Raw genomic sequence first — 22978 nt, 5'->3', positions numbered from 1 at the left:
AGCCCTATTACCAACCATGACCACTATAATGCATGAAAAATGACCTTGCCAGATGATGGAGGCCAGAGATTGTGCTCCATCTCTTCTTTAAATGATTAGTGTCTCTCAAAACAAAGAAACATGAAAATAAGTCCTTATGGAGGAGAGCGACTGAGGGTTTTAAAAATCAAGATGAATTGTGAAAACACCTAACAATGTTTTTTCTGTGAAATGTTTGGCTGGTAAAATGTGTTTGTGCTGTTATTCTCTCTTCTAATATAATATCTTGCTTTCATATTTTATTATCCAATTCTAATGCAATCACATTTAGATGCAGGTAAAGTAAATCACGTTCTTACCCAGATCTCTCTCATAGAGCGGCTCACTGGTCTCCTCACTCAGTGCGTTCTTCAGTGTACAGGTGTAGAAGTTTCCACGATTTCCTTCATATTTGACTCTTAAAGTCTCTCCTTTCGGATGGTGTTTTGAACCCTTCAGTGTTTCTCCAGCAGAATTCTTCCAGATGATCGTTTCACTGTACTCACATATTAAATTCACAGCATCAGGGTTATCTTTACTCTTCTCTATTTTTATTACAGGTTTGGGGACCCGCTCTGTGAAAGAAAAAAGAAAAATCAGACGGTAATACTATAGCATTTAATACAATTTTTATACAAACTAACATCCAAAAAAAAAACAATTGTACTAACAATTTAGACAGGACACCTGGGTTACACCCCTACTCTTTATGAGAGATTCAGGACCTCGTTTAATGTGTGATCTGATATATATACTGAATGATTACCACATATCATGGTATTTTATTACAGGTTTGTGTATCAAACAAACAAACAAAAAACAAGAAGATGCTTTAACAGTATTAGTATTAATCAATATAATCATCAGTGTCCATCAGTTGTACATTTAGAAATCCTTCATTCTGAAGGGCCCTTTGAAGTGTTCAGTTTTGAGCACTTTGGTTTGGAACGACCCTTCAATATGGCGGCCATGATTGTTTTCACACTGAAGTGCCCTTCGGAGGGCGATATATCCCGTTTGGAACTCTCCGCTGGTGATGGCGCACAAGCTTTGAGTCTTGAGTCTTCACTAAACTTTGTCAGTTGTATTTGTTTTAAGGTTTGCCAGTTTGGACATTCAAGTGATTTTAGATGACTAGATGTATATTATTTCGAACTACCGTGCTCGCGCAGCTGCATTGTGGCACAAACACTCATACAAACAGTAGCTGCGCAAAACGTGAAGATCGCGCACACAGAGAGGAGCAGAAACTAGTTGTCAGCGCTGTCCTGTGATTTATCACTAAAGTAGTTTAGAAACTATTTACAACCCACAGCTTCACAATTAAAGGGTTCGTTCACCAAAATATTTAAATTCTGTAATTTATTACTCACCCTCATGCCGTTCCACACCCGTAAGACCTTCGTTAATCTTCAGAACACAAATTAAGATATTTTATGATGAAATCGGATGTCTCAATGAGGCCTGCATAGCCAGCAATGACATTTCCTCTCTCATGATCCATTAATGTACTAAAAACATATTTAAATCAGTTCATGTGAGTACAGTGGCTCAATATTAATATTATAAAGCCACGAGAATATTTTTGGTGTGCCAAAAAAAACAAAATAACGACTTATTTAGTGACATGATTTAGACCACAATCATCCAGCCCTACTACCAACCATGACCACTATAATGCATGAAAAATGACAATGACAGATGATGGAGGCCAGAGATTGTGCTCCATCTCTTCTTTAAATTTATTTAAAATTGCTTAGTGTCTCTCAAAACAAAGAAACATGATTTAGTGATGGTCGATTTCAAAACACTGCTTCAGGAAGTTTCGGAGAGAGTTATGAATCAGTGTATCGAATCATGATTCGGATCGCGTGTTAAACCGCCAAACTGCTGAAATCACATGACTTTGGTGATCCAAATCATAATTCGACACAAAAGATTCATAACTCTCCGAATCTTCCTGAAGCAATGTTTTGAAATCGACCATCACTAAATAAGTCGTTATTTTGTTTTGTTTTTTGGAGCACCAAAAATATTCTCGTGGCTTTATAATATTAATATTGAACCACTGTACTCACATGAACTGATTTAAATATGTTTTTAGTACATTAATGGATCTTGAGAGAGGAAATGTCATTGCTGGCTATGCAGGCCTCATTGAGACATCCGATTTCATCAAAAATATCTTAATTTGTGTTCTGAAGATTAACGAAGGTCTTACGGGTGTGGAACGACATGAGGGTGAGTAATAAATGACATTATTTTCATTTTTGGGTGAAGTAACCCTTTAATAGAGACGGTATGACTAACTCACACACTCAATCACTTGTACTGAAGTAATTTATCTGATTTACAACAAGCAGAAATCTGTAAGAAATGTTACGAACATAAAATAACTGCTGATAGTGAGCTGTGATGTCAGATCACTCTTTCAATAGGAAAATATATCCCACCTTTAATAGTCAATCATATTTACAGTACAAACCTTGTCAGTGAACTGTGAGAGCCAAAAAAGAAACAAAAAAAAGAAACAAAATAACGGTTCATTAATCGTAATCGAGGTCAAATGTTCAATTAATCGAGGTTTTGATTTTAGACCATAATCATCCAGCCCTACTAACAACCATGACCACTATAATGCATGAAAAATGACCGCGCCAGATGATGGAGGCCAGAGATTGTGCTCCATCTCTTCTTTAAATGCTTAGTGTCTCTCAAAACAAAGAAACATGAAAATAAGTCCTTATGGAGGAGAGCGACTGAGGGTTTTAAAAATCAAGATGAATTGTGAAAACACCTAACAACGTTTTTTCTGTGAAATGTTTGGCTGGTAAAATGTGTTTGTGCTTTTGTTCTCTCTTCTAATATAATATCTTGCTTTCATATTTTATTATTCAATTCTAATGCAATCACATTCAGATGCAGGTAAAGTAAATCACGTTCTTACCCAGATCTCTCTCATAGAGCGGATCACTGGTCTCCTCACTCACTGCGTTCTTCAGTGTACAGGTGTAGAAGTTTCCACGATTTCCTTCATATTTGACTACTAAAATCTCTCCTTTCGGATGGTGTTTTGAACCCTTCAGTGTTTCTCCAGCAGAATTCTTCCAGATGATCGTTTCACTGTACTCACATATTAAATTCACAGCATCAGGGTTATCTTTGATCTTCTCTATTTTTATCACAGGTTTGGGGACCCGCTCTGTGAAAGAAAAAAGAAAAATCAGATGCTAATACCATGGCATTTAATAAAATTTTAATACAAACTGACGTCCAAAAAAGCATCATTGTACTAACAATTTAGACAGGACACGTGGGTTACACCCCTACTCTTTATGAGAAGTTTATGAGTCAGGACACTGCAGTACTGTTAAACTTGATAATACAGTGGTAACTTTTGTTCATATAATAACAGTTAATGTTAAATTACAATTATAATTTTTTACACAAAAAAGATGACAGTGACTATACTATGTTAAGAAAAAAACAACAATAAGATGCTTTAACAGTATTAATATTAATCAATATAATCAATATTCACTCACCCATAACAGTTAATGTGAATCTCTGTTGCTGCTCTTTACTGTTGATGTCAATGGTATAAACTCCACTATGTTCAACTTTTAGATTAGTAATAGTGATTTGTCCAGTCTTCTCATCAACAGTTGTGATGTCTTTGAATCTTGGATTCGGGATCAGTATTTCTCCTTCATCCCATTCAGTCGCCTTGACAACATATCCATAAGTGTTTATGTGTTTCCAGATGATGCTGGTGACAGGAGGAATGAATTTGTCTGGACGAAAAGAAACTTGATCACCCACTGCTTTCAACACATCTACACCTGATGGATAAAATATGAGAGAGTATGTTAGTCAACATTCAACAAGCAAGTCTCTGTCATTCACAGTCATTTAATATTTGTAAATTAGGTTACAATACACTATGATATCATTAAAAACTAAACTGCTTTAGGGTCGACAAAAACAGATGCTGCACCAACTTCAATAAAACGTAATGAACATCATGTAGATCTACCTGAAACAGCTTCTGTGCTGATGAACACAACCATAGAGACCAACAACAAGCTTCCAAGTGACATTTTTGTTAATAAATCACACGTTGATGCACTTTTCTTCTATATTTTGCTCAGAATGTCTTTACACGAACAAGACGAGGTGTAAGAAGAGAGATTACAGAGGAAGTGCAAAAACGGAAACCATAAACAATGGGCATTGTGTTGGCCTTTCACTGTAATGTAGGACACAGTTCTGATGTTCATACTCCCTTAAATAAATATGAATATCCATCTGAATTACTTTTGGTTTTAAATAGAAGTGTTAACACATTTTACATTTACATTTTTAGTTCATGTCCATCATCAAACTCGTCACATTAGCACTGTTAGTACAAAACTACACTTTGCATTGGTTGCTAAATTAAACAGAAAAAATGCCTTTCTTCTCTCACCAAAGAAAAAATGAAGCAGAATGTTTTGTGTAAAATTTATTGTCAGGTTTATGTTGTTTCATGGAGTTTTTTGTATTTCATTGTTTCCCTTCTTTTCCCACTTCTTTTCCATTTCCTAGGTTACTGATTTTGCTCTAGTTTGTTGCCATGAAGAAAAGGAGGTCAGCTTTCTCCAGCTCCAGCATTACAATGACAACACTTCAGTAAAGGGGAAAAAAGTTTATTTAAGTTCTTATATGTAGTAGGCTAAACAACAAAAAATCCCTATTTCCTTTACAAGTCCAAAACCAGGAGAAAAATGTCACTAACCCATTATCCACCTCCTTATATAAAGAAAGTGTCTCACAGCAAACCAACCACAGTCACATCTCAAAGTTTACAACAGCTGGATCTGAGGCAGAAGACATTAAGGGCTTTCACACTGGAGGAACCTTCTCATAGTTCCTAGAACTAAAGGCGGAAGTAGCAGTTTTTTGCAGTGTTCACACCACAGGAACTAGAAACGGTTTTAGTTCTAGGAACTCCTTTTGGGGGAACTAAATTAGCTCCTACTTCAGAGTCTAAACCAGCACTATAGGAACTATCAGTGATGTGAGTGAACGCTGATTAGTCAAATGCATGTCAAACACTGGCACCCGGCATTTATAAAAAGCTGTGTAAACATATTTACCTAGACATGTGACGGTATCAAATTTTCATGTTGTGATAATTGCTGGAGCGTTAATGTTACAAGGTCTCAGGTGTGAATGAGGAGCAGGTGTGATAAATTTGGTGTTATCGCTCTCACTCTCTCATACTGGTCACTGGAAGTTCAACATGGCACCTCATGGCAAAGAACTCTCTGAGAATCTGAAAAAAATAATTGTTGCTCTACATAAAGATGGCGTAGGCTATAAGAAGATTGCCAAGACCCTGAAACTGAGCAGCAGCACAGTGGCCGAGACCATACAGCGGTTTAACAGGACAGGTTCCACTCAGAACAACTTCGACCAAAGAAGTTGAGTGCATGTGCTCAGCGTCATATCCAGAGGTTGTGTTTGGGAAATAGACGCACGAGTGCTGCCAGCATTGCTGCAGAGGTTGAAGGGATGGGGGGGTCAGACCATATGCAGCACACTGCATCAAATTAATCTGCATGGCTGTCGTCCCTGAAGGAAGCTTCTTCTAAAGATGATACACAAGAAAGCCCGCAAACAGTTTCCTGAAGACAAGCAGACTAATGACATACTGGAAACATGTCCTGTTGTCTGATAAGACCAAGATAAACTTATTTGGTTCAGATGGTGTCAAGTATACCCACTAGGAAAGGTCAAGAATTTGCACATACCCATTTTAAAAAGCATGAGAATACGGATTTGGCGTTCTACAATGTGCCGTGACAGATCGTAACGCCTCAGTTCTAGAGGAGCGGCAGCGACAGGCGAAACTGATCATCTCTCCTCCGCTTTAATACCAGTTACAGAGCAAAATAAACATGAATGAACAACTAAAGGTATGTTAAAGATACAGTTCAACTTATCAAAATCCATATCATGTCTTGTGTAATCGTTCATTACACTCGATGATTGTTTCATATGCGGAAAGACGTTAATAAAAACGCTGGTAAACGTCACATTTACCTCAGAACAAACATATTTATCATGACCATTAACTCATTAGTCAGCTATAGAAAAATAAACTTCAGAAAGGAGCATTTAGCTTAATATATGTACCATATTACATATTAATTATATATTTTAATGTTCTTTAATATATAATGCTTGTTTGAATAAATCCATCAAGTTGACATTTCAAAAAACGAATTGGAGTAGAAATAATTTTAAAGTGAGTAGGCCTACCAACTATATTATAAAAATTTGAAAGTGTAATTTAAGTTTGTATACAAATCAATTAATTTTAACCTTCAATATTAATGTAGTACCAACTAATTTCCATGTATATTTTATAGCATTAGTGTAGAGATTTTTTTTTTTCTTTTCCTTGAGAAAATTTGCCATGTACTGTACCTGAAATACAGTATATCCAAAATAAATGATACTGAATCGAATTGCAAGCTTGTGAATCAAAATGCATTAGGCAAGGCAAGGCAATTTTATTTGTATAGCACATTTCATACACAATGGTAATTCAAAGTGCTTTACATAAAGAAGAAGAATAAAAATAGAACATAAGGAGTAGAAATAACAGTAAAAACAGAGAATTTTGCTATCTGGATGGATCAGCTAGGAAGTCTCAGGCAGTTTTTTGTTGTTGTTGTTGTTGTCGTCCGTCAGAGTGGATCTAAACGGATCTATCCATCAGAGCAGATCTGAATGGATCTTCCTCATATGACAGGACTACTACCTGTTAAGGCACTTCAAACTGATAAACAAAGCTTCAATCTCCCCTTTTGCCAAGACACCTCAAACTGCACCACACAGCCCTAATCCCCCTTCCGGTGATATCTTATCTATACAACGCAGTTCAAGTTTCCCCTTTGGAAATTTCCCCCTTTGGAAAATGTCCTGACTGTAATCCAGAGATATCTTAACCATGCACCACAGCTCAAATTTCCCCATGGTTTGTACCAAATTTTAACCTAATCACAAATGCTTTCTTCCTAATTCTCCCAGCTCTTTCAACCAGACAACAATATTTAAAATGCATTAAAAGTAAGAATAACAAGATGATACATAAAAGATATAAAATACATTCAAAATGAAATAAAAACAGGAAAAGGAATTAAAAGAATAAGATAATACGTATAAACTAAAATGCAAACAGTGATGACATTACTATGATGACAGACTGGCAGGAACTTGTGCAAAACAGAAAACAGTCCAAACAGGGTGATAGTGACATACTGATAAGCCTCAACTTTCCATTATTGTTAATAATAGTTGCAAACTGCACTCTTAAATGTGCATTGAAAATTGCCAGCTGATAAACCCTCGGGAACGTGATCACGGAGGCCCCTTCCTGGAGATTTGCTTAGGGCCCCCAATATCCTAAACACGCCACAGGTGAGGAGTACAAAGACAAGTGTGTCTTGCCTACAGTCAAGCATGCTGGTGGGAGTGTCATGGTCTGGGGCTGCATGAGTGCTGCTGGCAATGGGGAGCTACAGTTCATTGAAGGAACCATGAATGAGCAGAGCTTGATCCCCTCCCCTCAGAGACTGGGTCGCAGGGCAGTATTCCAACATGATAACGACCCAAACACACCTCCAAGACGACCACTGCCTTGCTAAAGAAGCAAAACCCTAAACCCTATTGAGCATCTGTGGGGCATCCTCAAACAGAAGGTGGAGGAGCGCAAGGTCTCTAACATCCACCAGCTCCGTGATATCGTCATGGAGGAGTGGAAGAGGACTCCAGTGCCCAAGAGCGTTAAGACAGTGCTGGGAAATAATGGTAGCCACACAAAACATTGACACTTTGGGCCCAATTTGGACATTATCACTTAGGGGTGTGCTCACTTTTGTGGCCAGCGCTTTAGACATTAATGGCTGTGTGTTGAGTTATTTTGAGGGGACAGCAAATTTACACTGTTATACAAGCTGTACACTCACTACTTTACATTGTAGCAAAGTGTCATTTCTTCAGTGTTGTCACATGAAAAGATATAATAAAATATTTACAAAAATGTGAGGGGTGTACTCAATTCTGTGAGATACTGTTTATAAAACAAATTCAGCACGTTTAAATGATCAGAATTATATCTTTAAAAATACACTGCGATATGCAGAGAAAGCAGAATACAGAGAAAGAGGAAGAAACAGCAGGCATGGTCTTTTTACGGGTTCAGCAAACAAGACGATCAACCACAACCACAACCACTACGTAATGAATGAAAAATAACCACAGCAGATGATGCAGTTCTCAGCTCTTGCTTTATCTCTTCTCCAAATTTAAACATGCTTAGTGTCTCTCTAAAACAAACAATCATCAAAATAAGTCTTTGGGTGGAGAAGAGCAACTGAGAGCATAAAAAAATCAAGATTTCATATTTCAAGATGAATTGCGAGAACACCTAACAAACTTCTTTCTGTGAAATGTTTGTCTGGTAAAGTGTGCTTGTGATCTCACACAATCTTCTAATAAACGACACTTGCTTTGATATTTCATCTAATTCTAATGCAATCTCATTCAGATATATTTAAGCATGATGTGAGTGTCCGAACCCTTGTTGAATGTAAATACAATTTCTGAGCAACATGAACATCTCAGCAACATCTAAACATAAAGCAATCTGACTCAGTGATTTTCTGCTTTAGTAAGTAATGTTGAAGTAAATCGCATTATTAACAGATCGTTAGCCTAATAATATATCGCCAATTAAACAGATCTCTCTCATAGATCGATCACTGGTCCGGTCTATTTTATCACAGGTTTGGAGACCCGCATTGTGAAAGAAACAGTGAACAAAATCAGATGGTAAAACTATGGTATTTTAATACAGTTTTAAAACAACTGAACTTGTAACAAGTAAAGCACAATTGTACTGCCATGTTTATGTATGGTATTCTCAGAATAACTTACTTCAACACCATGGTATACTGTATATTAAAGTACCATTGTTTCATAATCTGATACCATCGCTGTACTATAGTACTGCTACAATACAGTGACGGTAATCATTCAGTATAATATATATCCTGGTACTGCATGATTACCATATATGATATTAACATAAACACTGCGATACTACTGTATGTTTAAAACACTAACCATGGTAACTTCTGTTAGTGTAATTATAGTTATTGACAGATATTACCTATATCCACTCACCGATAACAGTCAATGTGAATCTCTGTTCCTGCTCGTTTCTATTGATGGTATAAACTCCACTACGGTCGAAATTAAATTAGTAATAGTAGTAAAAATAGTAATACCTGAAACAGCTTCTGTGGTGATGAACACAACGATGGCGACCAACAACAAGCTTCGAAGCCACATTTTCGTTAGACAAAGTACACGTTGATGCACTTTTCTTCGACAGTATATTTTGCTCAGAATGTCTTTACACGCACGAGACGATGTGTAAGAATACAATACAGAGGAAGTGCGAAAACAGAAACTGCAAACATGTGCCACTGAGTTGGTCATGATCTGTAGGACACAATTGTAAACGGCATGTTTTGATGTTCATACTTCCCTAAAGACATAAATATCCATCTGAATTTACATTTTTGTTCAAGTCTGAACACATTTTACACTTGACATGATTTCAGAGGAAGTTCTTTACATTGCATTCAATGTGTACCATTTTATTACACCATGCATTTATCACTCTACAGACCAGCAAAACTCTGTTTTTTTCTTCACTGTTATTTCTAAGCCTATTTCTAAACTGGCGCAAAATACAGTGTATCACATGATCACATCAGGTCATCTGTAATGTATCTGCTTGTTTTACACTCTTTGACCACCAGGTGGTATTGTGAGCAAATGAAGCATCGAGAAATAAACCCTTTAGGGAACCACTTGGCTTCATCTCGCCACCAATACCAGTAAGAGATTCTCATCTCGTTCCTCCTTGAGAACAAAGTATCTGCGTATTTAAGAGTAGATTCATAATCTGAGGATGAAGGTCCAACTCCGTCTGCACGGCCCAGCAGGCAGAAAGGTAAAAAAAACAACAGTTAAAGTTTAGTAACAGTCAAAGTTGAAAAACAGTCAAAGTTCTGAAGGCACAGATGGTTTAGAGCTCCAGATGATTTAGTAAAGCTGAGATTTATAGAGTCCATGACAGTATTTTTTATTCACATTAAATAAACATACAATGATACAAAACTCGCTTTTATATTATGTTGACAGTCATGAAAAGTTAGAAGTGAACATCTAGGTTACCATTGTAACCCCTGTTCCCTGAAGGAGTGAACGGAGACGATTTGTCCCCTTGCCATAGCCCTGAATCACCACTGAATGGCCGGGTTCCCTGTCTCGGTTCCTCAGCAAAATATGAATGGAAGTGAGTATGCCGGTCCTATTTATACCCGGATGCCGGGGGTGTGGGCAGGCATGTAAATTCCCATTGTTACATGTGGTCTGCGGTTGTGAGGCCGGTTGGATGTACTGCCAAATTCTCTGAAACACCTTTGAAGACGGCTTATGGTAGAGAAATGAACATTTAATTCACGGGCAACAGCTCTGGTGGACATTCCTGCAGTCAGCATGACAATTGCACGCTCCCTCAAAACATGTGACATCTATGGCATTGTGTTGTGTGATAAAACTGCACATTTTTGTGGCCTTTTATTTTATTGTGGATGGATTATCTCGGCAATGGAGAAGTGCTCACTAACACCGATTTAGACAGATTTGTGAATAATATTTGAGAGAAATAGGCCTTTTGTGTCTTAGATCTTGACTTCATGAAAAATGGGGGAAAAAACAAAAGTGTTCCGTTTATAATTTTGTTCAGTGTGTGTGTGTGTGTGTGTGTGTGTGTGTGTGTGTGTATATATATATATATATATATATATATATATATATAAAAGAATGGCTGACTCAAAAAAAAATATGAAAAGCTAAATAAATACATTTTTTAATAAAGAAAGATAATATGATCAAAAACTACACTAGCCTTGTGACAGTACCATGGTACAATGATGGTAATACCATACTAAAAATACTATAATACTACACTGTTTGTACCACATGTACTATGATATTCTTGAAAGTATCTTGGAGAACCATGTAAAGTCTATCGATTATGGTCCCGTTAAATAGTTTTTTATACCCTGGCCTGAAGCAGAAACAGAAACTATCTTGAATCTGTACCTAAAATACACTGCAATCATTTGACATTCATAACTTAGACTACAAAACTATATTATTAACAGCTGCTAAAGAACAAACACTGTGTTATTTTCAATTAAACATTAAAATCTTACCTGAAACAGCTTCAGTGGTGATGAACACAACGATGGTGACGAACGTCAAACTTCGAAGTGAAATTTTTGTTAGAAAAAATACACTTTTAATCACTTTTCTTCTAGATTTTGCTCAGAGACGCAAACACGGTGTAAGAATAGTGGTTATATGAAACAGAAAATGAACACATGCAGCATCTCCTCAAATACACCTGGCTGTAGAATGGGGCGGGGCTACACGCGTCACTCCGCCCCATACCTACTCTGATCGTCTTTCACAGGCACACATGATAGGACATGTTGTTCAGAGTTGTTTTCACTGGTATAATGCACAGACAATACAACATTAGCTTATCAAGCAATGGCAAGAGAAATAAATTATGAAAGGTTATTAGTTTATTCAGCAGGTCCTTCTGCATCGGTTTGGTGTTTTTTGGGTTCAGCATTTACAGTACTGCTGCCATCTTGTGTACGTTCATTGCAAATGTTTGATAATGTCTGGCTCAAGTGTGTGTCTGTTTCCAGCAGGACTACCAACCACGACCACTACATAGTGCATGAAAAATATCCACTGCATAACAAAAGTGCACTGCATAAACTGCTTTATTTATTTATTTATTTATTCATTTTGGATTGAATATTTGGGGTGTGTTGTTTTAGAATAACTGATTTACAGTTGTAGCTCACATCTTTTATATTATATTTATTTAAACTGTAAATATGTCATTGCATAATACAAAATAAACTGTGATGGACATATTTAAAATGGATTAAACTATATTTTTTCATATGCATGTTTTGATACTTCACTAATGGCACAAATCTCCTTCTGAATTAGAAATTTTGTTTCAAAAAGAAATCTTAACGATGCATTCGCATTTTATTCAAAGTGATTTACACTGCATTCAATGTTAACTACTTTATTGGTTCATGTCCAGCATCAAACTCGTCACATTTGCACTGTTGGCATTTAAATCTCTTTGCCCTGATATTTGAATCAAAACAGAAAAAATGCCTTCTCTGCTCTCCACCACAAAAGAAAATGAAGCAGAACATTTTGTGTAAAATTTATTGTAAAATGTTTTTCTTTTTAGTAGCTATTTATTAATACACAATCATTCAACACGCCTGCAAAACACTCTGTTTGGTTCCAATAAGATATTTTCATCTTGTCCAGAAAGGTTAAAAAGCAAAAGTTTAAAAACAGTCAAAGTTATGACGGCACAGACGGTTTAGATCTCCAGATGAACTGTGGCAGCATCAATCATACACTCACAGCTGTTATTTCTGAGGGGAAAAAAAAGAATTGTTTAATTTACATTATAAAACATATAATAATGATTTTTCACAAAGAAATTAAATAAGTTCATCTCCCACAGCAAGCAGCACAGTGACCTTGAATTGTGAATGATTCATGAGTTCATGTTATTCATAAATGGTTAGAGTGTTTGAGTTTTGAGCAAATGATAATCACAGATGAAAGAAAGGAAACACATTTAAATGCTTTAAAACACAATAGTTGTCTTACCGTTAAAATCAATTATAGTAAAAGCATGATGATAACCATAGTGATCGAAGGAATGACGGCTGCAACGGCACATCCTTTGATTGATGCTAATGAAGGAGAAAATACATTATGACTATAAAACTAATTTATAAATACATTTACAAGAACAGTATCAAATGTAATACCATGATATTTTAATAAAACCATAACATACAAAAAAATTAAAATATATAAAACCACCATTGTTCCATCATGTTTTTGGACATGTACCATGGTACTTACTTCAGCACCATGGTTTATATCAAAGTACCCTGGTTTGATATCTGTTACCATCGCTGTACTATAGTACTGCCACAATACAGTGACGGTAATCATTCAGTATACTATATATTCTGGTACTGAATGATTACCATATATGGTAATTACATACTCCAACAGTGCGGTTCTACTGTGTTTAAAACACTATAAAACCGTGGTAACTTATGTTAGTGTAATAATAGTTATTGATAAATAACATTGAAAAATATAACAATATAAAATGATTATAAAGTTGACAGTTATTTGCTATACTGTAATGTATGGGAACGGGACAATGGAGTTGGAGATCCATGTGCAGGCTTTATTTACAGGAGAGCGTAGTCGTACAGGCAGCAGGTCAAACACCAGCAAACAGATACAGGATAGGCAAGGCAAAAGAGTAGTCCAATACACAGGCAAAGGTCAAGGCAGGCAGCAAACAATCATAAACAAGGAATCAGTCCAGGGTAGGGGTGTAACGATTCACTCGTTTTCTCGATGCATCGATCACAAATCCTGACGATGCATATGCAACGATCTTGAAACATGTTTTTTTAATTGAATCTTTAATTTCGGCCAATAATCGATTTAAAATGCTAAGATTAATCGTGATTCTATAGCGATTCAGTGCTTTAAAGTATATAAACATTAAATTACTACATGCGCGAATTGATGGAGACGTTGTGCGCCGTCATTCGCTCCCTCACAGCTCTCCTTCACAGACACGCGCTGCACTCTTTACCGCCTCTCACTGGATTATGCTTGCGCTCCGTCCATAGCACTCATCGACACGTTTTTGAGAAGCCCACGTTTGAGCTCTCCTCAGGACGGCCACTGCTATTCACATGAGCAGATGACAGCTCTCTATCGAGACAGCAATATTCCTGAATCAAACCGATCAAGCCATTGATAAAGCTGCCAAGTCACTGCATGGTCACTACTGTTGAAACGCTTTCATTGTGTGGAAACGTCACTGTTATTTTCTATAAGATAAAATACTCAAGTTTTACGGAAATGGGTCATATTGACATTACCTGAGCAGTTGAAGTAAAACCCTGCTTTTATTACACGGATGGAGCAAACACACAATGTAAGTGTCTAAATGCATACGCACAGTTCCAATGAATGATAAATTAATTTATGAACCTAATGTCATTAAACTCAATGTACGAAGGAAACTGCTGAAATAACTACAACATTAACAACATTGAAATAAGAGCGCGTGGTTTATCTATCAATCAGATGTGCATTAAAGCAAAGTCCCTTTGAGACAAGCCATTTCACTCGGCGGCCGTCTTTGAAACGCCTCTCGGGCATCCTGGGCATCATGCAATCTCTTTGAATGGGGAAACATCAAATTCTCCAAAACTGTTCGCCAACCTTACGATTAAATTTCATATTTGAAATCACCAATGACATCTAACAACAACCGGCTCATAAATTTAGTTTCTAAACGCTCCAATCATGACAAAAAAAAACTATTTTTCAGGCTGGATCAAAATAATGCGCATGCGCAGACCTAAATGCGCGTCTCTTTGGAGGCGCGAGTCTGACTGTTTCTATAGAAACCGATGATTCTAACGGCCGCTGAAGTGACGCGATGACTTTACCAGTCAGCGATTGGCTCTTATTTAGAAGGCGGGACTTATTCCGCCATATTGCGCGTTACACTTTCTCCCATTGAAAACAATTCGAGTGACACGTCTTGTGTTATTCTATCCGGTTGTTAAGTCTGACGTCACGCGGCAGCGCTTCCGGGTCCAAATGCTCTATCTCATACCACAAGAAAACAACAAATGGTGCGAATATACACACACGATGTGGTGTAATAGTACAAAAAATATATAATTATAACCTTTATCTCCATACCAAAATCCCAGATGGCCAGACAATGATTCATCTTTTATAAATCGTTAAAATATTAATGTCTGTGACGCTGTGAGCACGGAGACTGTTGTGTAGACTGTAATTATTTAAAATGTTTAACTCTTTAAAATGTTTGATGTTTATTATGAATAAAAAGCACTCATAAACGGCCGTCGATGGCATTCTCAAGTGAAACGAGTCGAGGCTTGGACCCGGAAACGGCGTTCCTTACGTCATGACTTAACAAGCCGATAGTCTTTGATTAAAGTTGCATTTGTTACTATAGCAACAGTAAACAACCAGAGCGTTTTCTTTCAGAATCATCATAAGAGAAATGTTCCATATAAAGAGGACAAAGAGGGTTATACTTACTATTCCGTGAAGAAAAGTTAGTTTAGGATTAGTTGGAAGAGTGCATGATATTCTAGGGTAGTCCGTGTAAGCATTAGTATGTTTATTGTACCTGGAACACTTTAATAAGGTTGTGTAGCCATTCACACTATCCTGCACTATAGTTAAAGGTGCTCTAAGTGATGTCAAGCGTTTTTAGGCCAAAACATTTTTTGTCACATACAGCAAACATCTCCTCACTATCCGCTAGCTGCCTGTTCCCTGAACACACTGTAAAAAAACGCGGTCTCTGTAGTCGCCACAAGCTCCAAAAACAGCAACAAAAACTACCTGGTGCAGACCACGAAACATAATAAACATGCTCCAGCCAATAACCGACAAGAATGATTTTAAATGCGCGTTCATGACTGTTTCAGGAAGCACGGAGGGAGGGGGAGGAGGAGCAGGAGGGAGGGTCTAGCTAGCCTCTGTTTTGTTTGACAACACTTCGAACGTCAACAGGAAGTTACTCCGCCCAGGATCGCTTAGAGAACCTTTAACATGAACTAACAATACTTTTAAATTTTGGCTTATGTAAATTTCTACAAATGCCAATTTTTATAGGCTATTAAAGTTATGAAACATAATTAAGAACTAACATTAACAATGGACAAAAGGTTGTTTTTTGCCCTTAATCTCTGACCTCCTGAAAGCCGCTGTGTAATTCTCACCCTGACTAAGAAACATTGGGGGGAGCATTTCAATAACCCAATGAATGCATATAAAACTGCAGAATCTAATTAATCGCATCGCATCGAATTTTAATATGAATCGTCTCGAATCGAATCATTCTGAATTGGCAAAAATCGTTCTTGAATTGAATCAAACACCTATGAATCGTGAATCGAATCGATTCGCTGTCTACCCAAAGATTCACAGCCCTAGTCCAGGATCAAAAACACAGGCAAGGCTAGGCAGGACAAGGAACAGACAGAATGCAAACAAAGGGCTAAACAATACTCGGCCATGTGTGTGTGTTTGAGTGCAACTTATAAAGTGTTACTGATGGGAAACAGGCGTGAGTGTGTGATTAGTTCCTAGGTGGGGAATTGTGGGAAATGGAGTCCATATAATCAGAATAGAGCACGGACCCAGGGCACATGTAACATATACTATGTTAAGTTAAAAAAAAACAAGAAGATGCTTTAACAGTATTAGTATTAATCAATATAATCATCAGTGTCCATCAGTTGTACATTTAGAAATCCTTCATTCTGAAGGGCCCTCTGAAGTGTTCAGTTTTGAGCACTTCGGTTTGGAACGACCCTTCAATATGGCGGCCATGATTGTTTTCACTCCGAAGTGGAACTTCAGTAGCTGCGCAAAACGTGAAGATCGCGCGCACAGAGAGGAACGCAGAAACTAGTTGTCAGCGCTGTCCTGTGATTTATCACTTAAGTAGCTTAGAAACTCAAAACTTATTATAGCAAATTTTTTTTTTTTACTTTTGAAGGAACTATTTACAACCCACAGCTTCACAATTAGATAGAGAGACGGTATTGACTAATTCACACACGAAATTATCTTTATCACAGACTGTCATACAATGAGCACGTAAATCTGTACAGAAACGTTAAAAAAAAAAAAAAAAAAAGCTGTTATGTACACAAAATCAACAACTTTCAATAAGCACAAAAAGGTAGATGTTCCAGCCTTTGTAACCTAGTCAATCATATTGAAAATGCAGATCGCTACAAAGCTCTTGTCAGTGAAACTGTGAGGGCCTTCTCCATAATCGGGGTCATGTAATCTGTAATCCGGAGGTCAGGAGATGTTCAAAGTGGTAATCGAGAGGGTTTGATCTTAGGTCTCATTAATCATCCAGCCCTTTGGGCAACCATGACCACTATAATGCTCTGTCAAAATGACCTTCTGCCAGATGATTGGGTGTAGGCCAGAGTATTGGGTGCTCCATCTCGTCTTTGAAGCTATGTATGTTACTTTATTCAGTTTGCTTAATGTTGGTTACTCACAAACAAAGTATAAAAACTAGTAGAGTCAGTTATAGCAAGGATTGAGCTGGACTGATGGGTTGTGTACAGCAGTAATCAGAAGATGAGGGGCAATTGTGAAAGGGACACCTAACAACGTTTTTTCATAGAACATGCAGACATGTGTTGGCTGGTAAAGTTTCTGAATTGTGCTGTTATATCTCTGGTTCAAAAGTGAGCTTAATTATCCAGGGTTGAGTCCAAGATATTTGAATTATCTCAACCTGTCTATCATGTTGCCATGGATGGACATCTGACTGAGACAGGTGCAAAGTAAATCACAGTTCTTACCCAGATCTTTCTCAACATTGAGATGCGAGCTCACTTGGTCTCCTGCACTCACTGTGTGAAATCTGATCATTGTGTACAGGTAAGTAGCAATGTAGTGTCCATCGATTGAGGAGAGCCTTCATAATTTGCACTATCGTCAGAAGTCTCTCCTGTTCGGATGGTGTAATGGTTGAAGGACTAATACAGTGTTAGTCTCCAGTGTATGGAGATTCTTCCAGAAAGGATCGTTTCACTTGGGGAGCTCACATATTAAATTCACAGCATCAGGGTTATCTTTACGTGACTTCTCCTATTTTTATCACAGGTTTGTGGGACCCGCTCTGCTGAAAGAAACTATGAATCAGATGGATGTATTGAGGTGCAACATTGAGTTGGTGTAATTTTTTAATCATCTGATGACGCTGGATTTAATACAAACTAACTTAGTCCAAAAAAGAACTGCATCAAAGTTACCAGTACTAACAATTTAGAAGGAGGACACGTGGGACATACACAGCATCCTCCACCCTCGCCTGGCTTATGAGAGATTCAGGACTTCGTTTAATGTGTGATCCAATATATATACTGAATGATTATCACATATCATGCAGTATTTACATGGTTTTTCAAGGTATAGGTATACTATGGGTTAAGTAAAAACAAACAAAAAAACAAGAAGATTGGGCTTTAACGGAGGGGTATTAGTATGGTAATCAATATGGTGGAATTTTTCATCAGTGAGGTCCATCAGTGCTGTACATTTCGACTCATCCTTCATGGAATCCGAAGGGTGATGGCCATTGCACAAGCTTTGAGCACCCTGGCAGGGATCCGTTGGCACTAAACTTTGTCAGTTGTATTTCTACTTAAGGTTTGCCAGTTTGGACATTCAAGCGATTTTAAAGGGACGATTGTTGATGTATATTATTTCGAACTTACCGTGCTCATTGCGCAGCTGCATAGTCAGTGACACAAACACTGGAATACAAACAGTTAAGACTGCGCAAAACGTTGAAGATCGCGCACACAGAGAGTGCATGAAACTAGTTGTCAGTGCTGTCCTGTGAATATTTTTATTTTCTGGAAAGCTAGCTTAGAAACTATTTACAACCCACAGCTTCACAATTAAAGGGTTCGTTCACCAAAAAATTTCTTTAAAATAATGTCATTTATTACTGTCTGTCCCTCATGCCGTGAAAGCCACACCTTGCATTGAAGACATTCGTTCATCTTCAGAACACAAATTAAGATATTAATTGTTGGGTAATCCTCCGTGAGGCCTGCATAGCCAGCAATTTTGACATTTCCTCTCTCAAGATCCATTAATGCACTAAAAACTTTATATTCCGTTAAATGACAGTTCTTATCCAAAGTGCCGCTAAAAACGTCCAGTCCGTACATTCAATAGAACCTTGCAACATGCATTGCATAAAGCCACGAGAGCGCTGTGGACTTTGGCTTAATGCGCTTCAATTCCTGTCTGTAAAGGAACAAAACCAAAACATTATGGTCCGAAGAGCTTATTTAGTGATGACCGAACAGTAAATGCATCAAAACATTCCCATAACACAGATTCAGGAAGTTCCCTTCCTTGGAGCATAAATGAATCAGTGTATCGAATCATGATTCAGATCGCGTGTCAAACCACCAAAAAAAACTGGGGCTGGGGCAAATCACATGAGTTAGCTTTGGTGCTATTAGCCAAATCATGATTTGTTACACAAAAGATTCATAACGCTCCAAAGCTTCCTGAAGCAATGTTTTGAAATCGAAGGGGCGTAATCATGGTGTTAAATCTCTAAGTCCGGTTGCATATGATTTGCGTATTTTTTTTTTGGCGCACCAAAAATATTCTCGTGGCTTTATAATATTAATATTGAACCACTGTACTCACATGAACTGATTTAAATATGTTTTTAGTACATTAACGGATCTTGAGAGAGGAAATGTCATTGCTGGCTATGCAGGCCTCATTGAGACATCCGATTTCATCAAAAATATCTTAATTTGTGTTCCAAAGATGAACGAAGGTCTTACGGGTGTGGAACAGCATAAGGGTGAGTAATAAATGACATTATTTTCATTTTTGGGTGAACTAACCCTTTAATAGAGACGGTATGACTAACTCACACACTCAATCACTTGTACTGAAGTAATTTATCTGATTTACAACAAGCAGAAATCTGTAAGAAATGTTACGAACATATAAAATAACTGCTGATAGTGAGCTGTGATGTCAGATCACTCTTTCAATAGGAAAATATATCCCACCTTTAATAGTCAATCATATTTACAGTACAAACCTTGTCAGTGAACTGTGAGAGCCAAAAAAGAAACAAAAAAAAAGAAACAAAATAATGGTTCATTAATCGTAATCAAGGTCAAATGTTCAATTAATCGAGGTTTTGATTTTAGGCCATAATCATCCAGCCCTACTACCAACCAAAAATGACCGCGCCAGATGATGGAGGCCAGAGATTGTGCTCCATCTCTTCTTTAAATTTATTTAAAATTGCTTAGTGTCTCTCAAAACAAAGAAACATGAAAATAAGTCCTTATGGAGGAGAGCGACTGAGGGTTTTAAACATCAAGATGAATTGTGAAAACACCTAACAATGTTTTTTCTGTGAAATGTTTGGCTGGTAAAATGTGTTTGTGCTTTTGTTCTCTCTTCTAATATAATATCTTGCTTTCATATTTTATTATTCAATTCTAATGCAATCACATTCAGATGCAGGTAAAGTAAATCACGTTCTTACCCAGATCTCTCTCATAGAGCGGCTCACTGGTCTCCTCACTCACTGCGTTCTTCAGTGTACAGGTGTAGAAGTTTTTTAGGTTTCCTTCATATTTGACCACTAAAGTCTCTCCTTTCGGATCGTGTTTTGAACCCTTCAGTGTTTCTCCAGCAGAATTCTTCCAGATGATCATTTCATTGTACTCACATATTAAATTCACAGCATCAGGGTTATCTTCACTCTTCTGTGTTTTTATTACAGGTTTGGGGACCTGCTCTGTGAAAGAAAAAGAAAAGAAAAGAAAAAAAATCAGATGGTAATACCATGGCATTTAATACAATTTTAATACAAACTAACGTCCAAAAAAAGCACCATTGTACAAACAGTTTAGACAGGACATGTGGGTTACACCCCTACTCTTTATGAGAGATTCAGGACTTCGTTTAATGTGTGATCTGATATATATATATATACACTGTACCTGGTACTGAATGATTACCACATATCATGGTATTTACATGGTTTTTCAAGGTATAGCTATACTATGTTAAGTAAAAAAAACAACAACAACAAGATGCTTTAACAGTATTAATATTAATCAATATAATCAATATTCACTCACCCATAACAGTCAAGTTGAATCTCTGTTGCTGCTCTTTACTGTTGATGTCAATGGTATAAACTCCACTATGTTCGACTTTTAGATTAGTTATAGTGATTTGTCCAGTCTTCTCATCAACAGTTGTTATGTCTTTGAATCTCAGATTCGGGATTAGAGTTTCTCCTTCATCCCATTCAATCGCCTTGTTAACAGTTCCAACAGTGTTTCTGTGTTTCCAGATGATGCTGGTGACAGAAGGAATGAATTTGTCTGGACGAAAAGAAACTTGATCACCCACTGCTTTCATCACATCTACAGCTGATGGATAAAATATGAGAGAGTATGTTAGTCAACATTCAACAAGCAAGTCTCTGTCATTCACTACAGTCATTTAATATTTGTAAATTAGGTTACAATACACTATGATATCATTAAAAACTAAACAGCTTTAGGGTCGACAAAAATAGATGCTGCACCAACTTCAATAAAATGTAATAAACATCATGTAGATCTACCTGAAACAGCTTCTGTGCTGATGAACACAACCATAGAGACCAACAACAAGCTTCGAAGGGACATTTTTGTAGACAAAGTACACGTTGATGCACTTTTCTTCATCAATATATTTTCCTCAGAATGTCTTTACACGTACGAGACGAGGTGTAAGAATGGAGAATACAGAGGAAGTGCGAAAACGGAAACCACAAACGTGTGGCATTGAGTTGGTCTTTCACTCTGATCTGTGATGTAGGACACAGTTTTGATGTTTATACTCCATTAAAGAAACAACAATCTCCATCTGAATTACTTTTTGTTTTAAATAGAAGTATTAACACATTTTACATTAACATTTTTAGTTCATGTCCATCATAGAAGTCATCAAACACTTCTTTTCCATTTCCTAGGTTACTGATTATTCTCTTGTTTGTTGCTATGAAGAAAAGGAGGACAGCTTTCTCCAGCTCCAGCATTACAATGACAACACTTCAGTAATGGGAAGAAAAGATTATCTTTTATTTAGTTCTTATATGTAGTAGGCTAAACAACATCAACATAAATCTCTATTTCCTTTACAAGTCAAAAACCAGGAGAAAAATGTCACTAACCCATTACCCACTTCCTAATATAAAGAAAGTGTCTCACAGCAAACCAACCACAGTCACATCACGAAGTTTTACAACAGCTGGATCTGAGGCAGGAGACAAACTCATCACCTTGATATCTAAATTACACAAAATGTCTCCGAGCCAAAAGATAAAACTAAGCAAAGGTTTGTAAAGTCAGTGCGGCGCAGCAGACAGAAAGATCAAAGATCAACAGACGGTTCAGAGCTCCAGATGATTCAGTAAAATCTGAGATTTAGAGCCGATGACCAGAAAAATGTGTCAAGAAGATCTTTACATTTGAAGAGTCACAAGGTTCATGATGAGCATCAGTCAATCACTGTCATTTCTGAGGGGAAAAATGCTCATTTTTAATGTATATTTTTAGCATTAGTTTTTCTTGAGAAAATTTGCCATGTACTGTACCTGAAATACAGTATATCCAATAACCGATACTGAATCGAATTGCAAGCTTGTGAATGACAGACTGGCAGGAAAATGTGCAAAACAGAAACAGAGTCCAAACAGGTGATATTGTGACATACTGATAAGCCTCATCTTTCCATTATTGTTAAAAATAGTTGCAACCTGCACTTTTATATGTGCCAGCTGATAAACCCTCGGGAACATGATCACGGGGCCCCCTCCTGGAGATTTGCTTAGGACCCCCAATACCCTAAACACGCCACAGGTGAGGAGTACAAAGACAAGTGTGTCTTGCCTGCAGTCAAGCATGGTGGTGGGAGTGTCATGGTCTGGGTCTGCATGAGTGCTGCTGGCAATGGGGAGCTACAGTTCATTGAGGGAACCATGAATGAGCAGAGCTTGATCCCCTCCCCTCAGAGACTGGGTCGCAGGGCAGTATTCCAACAT

General features: G+C 37.3%; 1 protein-coding gene across 10 annotated transcripts in view; it reads right to left on the bottom strand.

Annotated features, from left to right (window-relative positions):
- LOC125272899 overlaps window positions 1-22978 on the bottom strand; it is a 36959-nt gene that overhangs the window by 8282 nt on the left and 5699 nt on the right. The window contains exons 1-5 of one of the 10 annotated variants that reach the window (XM_048198074.1): window positions 21518-22146; window positions 21024-21320; window positions 20423-20677; window positions 2966-3220; window positions 339-593 (exon numbers count right to left, since the gene is read on the bottom strand). In XM_048198074.1, coding sequence (XP_048054031.1) covers window positions 339-593; window positions 2966-3220; window positions 20423-20677; window positions 21024-21320; window positions 21518-21620 — 1165 coding nt within the window. In that variant the 5' untranslated portion in view covers window positions 21621-22146. Of the gene's footprint in view, window positions 1-338; window positions 594-2965; window positions 3221-3563; window positions 3861-4054; window positions 4215-9359; window positions 9588-20422; window positions 20678-21023; window positions 21321-21517; window positions 22147-22978 lie in introns of those variants that run through there. The other 9 variants (XM_048198073.1, XM_048198068.1, XM_048198067.1 and 6 more) reach the window with 9 other exon arrangements.

The sequence above is a fragment of the Megalobrama amblycephala genome, linkage group LG7 (genome assembly GCF_018812025.1).
Source record: "Megalobrama amblycephala isolate DHTTF-2021 linkage group LG7, ASM1881202v1, whole genome shotgun sequence".
NCBI lineage: Eukaryota > Metazoa > Chordata > Actinopteri > Cypriniformes > Xenocyprididae > Megalobrama > Megalobrama amblycephala.
Note: the sequence above shows the minus strand (reverse complement) of the source record. Positions and strands in the feature narration are given on the sequence as shown.